The sequence below is a fragment of the Phytophthora parasitica genome, assembly GCF_000247585.1.
Source record: "Phytophthora parasitica INRA-310 unplaced genomic scaffold supercont2.1, whole genome shotgun sequence".
In the NCBI taxonomy this organism is placed as follows: Eukaryota; Oomycota; class Peronosporomycetes; order Peronosporales; family Peronosporaceae; genus Phytophthora; species Phytophthora nicotianae.
The window spans coordinates 1,582,425-1,586,443 of NW_008634126.1; the positions used below are offsets into that span (position 1 = coordinate 1,582,425).

The 4,019-nt window shown below is 49.0% G+C and overlaps 1 protein-coding gene across 1 annotated transcript; it reads right to left on the reverse strand.

Moving 5' to 3' along the window:
* Positions 1-2,995: 2,995 nt before the first annotated feature.
* On the reverse strand, positions 2,996-3,467 carry PPTG_00406 (hypothetical protein). The gene has a single exon (XM_008891811.1). It carries the CDS (start codon positions 3,306-3,308, stop codon positions 3,081-3,083), a length of 228 nt encoding a protein of 75 aa, XP_008890059.1. The 5' UTR covers positions 3,309-3,467; the 3' UTR covers positions 2,996-3,080.
* Between the last annotated feature and the right edge of the window lie 552 nt (positions 3,468-4,019).

A 4,019-nucleotide genomic window follows, 5' to 3' on the forward strand; every position in this document is an offset into this window, starting at 1 on the left:
TTTTACGTCCCGTTGTGGCGCTTTCCATGGCGCGCCGAACATGTACACGTAGTCCATCAAGAGTCTGGATGGGCGACTTGTACATGTACTTGATTCAAGACCATTGCCGCGCTGTCCTACGTGGTATGCACCACCGCCTGCCATTTCACCGCCCAAAGAACACGCCCCTCAAGCTCAAGGCCAAGTGTGATACCTCTGCCTGGCAGTGTCCGCCAACACATCACAGCATTGGCCAGCCACTACTGGGACCGAACTTCCCTTCGTTGAGGTTGCAATTTTGCGCCATGACCTTCGTGTGATTGAAGTTTTTATACTTGCAATTTGTATTGGTTGATTCGATCCAATCGATCGGATCCGATCGGATTGGATCGGTAGTTGCACCTGTACCTAATTCCTGTCGAGAAGCTACCTCCTTGGGACAGACCGTGGCTGCACTCCGAACACTAATGAACCGACTTCACTTTTCTACTTTGGCTCTACTACATAGGCAAGATTCCACATAGGTAAAATCAATGGACGCTCAGGACGAGTCGAGCACAAACATTTCGTCGAGCGCAAACACTTCTTCGAGTGGGCATCGGCGATCTCACAGTCACAAGCGTTCCGACATTTGGTCTTTCATTCGTGAGAACGATGAAGGTTCCTATACCTGCTTGCTGTGCCCTACGGATTCAGCTTGTCGATGGTCACCACCTTTCGCCGCCATCTTAAGCGGTACCATCGTGATGAATATTCCGGAGGAGACGACGAGGCTGTAGAGGCTGCAATGAATTCAAAGCAAACGAAGTTACTTGCATTTGGTTTTGAACGTTTTGTAAAGCAACGCACTTTTGACAAAGCTGCGGCCGATGGTCAGCTCGTGGACTTGATCGTGATGAACTCACTTCCGTTCAATTTGGTGGAAAAGAAAGAGTTTCGATCATTTTGGTAAGCTTCTTGAACCCGATTACACGCCGCCAACCCGTAAAACGGTGCGCAAGAAGGTCATACAACGCTGGACATGTGAAAAGGAACTGGCTCGTCACACAATGCTCCAAGAAATTGATTCGTGTCGGGTGTCTGCCACAACCGACATGTGGACGTCGGGGGCTCAAAAAGGGTATATGGTCGTGACGTTACACTGGATCAATGACGAATGGGCGATCAAGTCCGTAGTGGTTGGATTCACACGGGTCGAGTATCCTCATAGTGGCGTCCGTCTTGCCGATCATTTAATAGATACACTGAGGGCAATGGATGAATCCCTTGTCTCGAAGCTGTGGGCGATTACCGCAGATAATGCGACTAACAATGGGACTATGGTGAGAACAATTAACGAGACACTTGCTGACGAGAAGTTTGCCAACGATCAAGCTACCGCGACTTCTACCGCGATGGGGGTGCTCATAGCTGGTGGGGAAGGCAGAAGTTCTCAGCCGAAGGTGATACAAGTTCGTTGTCTCGCTCATGTTCAACTTGCTGTGAGAGAAGGAATGAAAGCGTGCCCCTTAATGGATGATAGCGTTGGAAGAATTCGCGACATTTTGAAGAAGATATCGGACTCGCCGTCTTTGCTAGAAGCTTTGCAAGAAGTGTGTGCCGCTGTTAGCATCAAGTTTGTTTCTCCAGAACTCGATTGTGTCACAAGATGGAACAGCACTTTGACTATGCTGGCTTCAGCGCGCGAAGTACAGAAGGCGATCGAAGAACTGCTGCGTAGAATCCGCGAGCACCATGAAGGATACAGAGACTTGTCAATTGGTCATACGCATCGTCTTGCCTCCCCATTTCAGAGTCTACGTGGAGTTACTTGGCCGAGTTTACGGCGTTCTTGAAGCTGATCAAGGCGGCAACTACGATGATGTCGGGAAAAAACTACACCACGTTCGGTGTAACACTTGTGGTCTTCCACCTGATCTCGAAGCATGCGTCAAAGATAATGCAGAATGCAAAGTCGTGGTACGCGAGGGGTTTTGCGCGTGCCTTTAAATTAAAGTTGGATGAGTACCTCCCGTTGGTGAAGACTCGCGAGGCAAGGATTGCTGCCGTTCTTGATCCTCGAGCTAAGTAACACATTGCTACGATCGACGGTGGTATCGAGCAGGTCAGTCGCCTAGTTGAGAACGAATATGAATCTGTGTATCGTAGTAAATACGAACGAAGTGTGGGCATCACCGTAGCTGAGAGAACGCAGGGACAGAAAGAAGAAGACGATGACGAAGAAGCGTAATGAGTCGTTCGTATCGGAGCTAAAACGGTGGTTGGAGCACAAGGACAGATCCATGAACCTGAAGACAGGAAGTCGAGCTGTTTGCAACTGGATGAAGAATGAAGCCGCTTCATTTCCGCGGATTCAGATGATGGCGCGCGATTATTTGGCAGTAATGGCAACATCAGTCCCAAGTGAAGAGGCATTCTCTGCGTCAGGTGCAACAATTAGTTCTCGTCGTGCCAGGCTTGGAGATGATGCTGTCACAGCAATATCGGAGCTACAAGCGTTTCTGGATTTCAACAAGACATCAGGCAATGTTCACGCTCATCTTTAGTTCACTGAGCTAGTTCAGTACAGTGAACCATTGATCCCAGCAGAATCTAAAGCGTGTCGCCCTTAATGTGCGCTTTGAATGGTCTTCCACATCGGCTAGCAGTTGAGCAACGAGGGATACGTCGAATTAAGCTTGCTTGAATCGTGACTGCTTGTATTGACTTTGAGTGCGCTGCGATTTCTGGTACTGATCTGTACTGTTTAATTGGCTTTGAGTCAGTTCTGTGTCCTTGGATTGAGTTGATCTCTGCGATTCGTTGAGTTGACTCTGAGTCAGCACGTTTTCCCTTGAGGTTCCAGGCTGGGAGCAACTGAGTTGACTCTGCGTTAGCTGAGCGTCTCTACTAGAGGCTGGGACTAACTGAGTGCTCTGAGTCAATTGGGTGTCTCGAGTGTTGTTGAATTGAGACTGGGACTGCTAGAATTGAGAAATACTTAGGTGACTTTAAGTCAACGGATGCTTGAAATTCACCTGTGATTGCGACTGACTGAGCTGCGGCTGAGTGAGTTGAGAACGCTCGAATAGACCGAATTTTCAGTCCATTAACCAGCGAGTTCACAAGTTTATCCAGCTTTTGCAGTGCTCTCGAACAGTTAAGTAAATTCTCTGGATACAGCTCCGACACGTCATCCGGACTCCCTCGAATTCAGAGCACGCTAATGTAGATCCACTCGCGTACGCGTCGTTCTCGTCTCTCCGGTCGTATTCACATTCACTCTCGTAGTCCTCGTCGAAATCTTCATCATAGTAGTCTTCGATCACTGCTGACCGTAATGCAGCCATGAAGTCTTCGTCCTCGAAGATGCACGAGTCGACGTTGGTGATACACCGTACTCAGAGTCTCTTGTTCGATACTTGTCCGACGTTTTCCTCCACTTCATACAGCAACGAGCAGCCACTACAGCACACGTGACCTCATTATTGACAGTAGAATTCACGACGTAGTAGCGAAAAACGGTTGTTGCAAACTTCGCACGTCTGGCTCGGATGAAACTGCCACATGTGCATGCCCGCAAGCCGAACCGAGTGTGAGCCAATATGTCAATCTGTGCTATCTTCCGTCAAGTTCGTCCAAATCGGGTGAGTATTTACGCTACATGACCTGCATGCGCGAGATGGCCTCGATAAGTCCGCGTTAGATCCTTCAGCACGCTGCCGGGTCTGCGATAACTTCGCAACCACGCAACATTGGCTCCAAGTGATCCACGAGATCGTTTAAGTGCAACATGAAGTAATCAAGCACTAGGTTTCGTGCTGCGTCACGAATCAACACAATAAACACATGACTCGAAATCCACAAATGTACCAACTGGTCTCGATCTAAACCTCACGAGCTGACCGTCCCAATGCGTATTACACCTGCATTACGGTGTACAGCGATACTGCCTCCTCTTAGTCTTTTCACGTCACATCGGTTTCTCGGAACTCGACTTGGACGACGACGCATTCACTGACGCAATCGTCCTCGGATGAGCTGGCGCTCACCACCTTCCC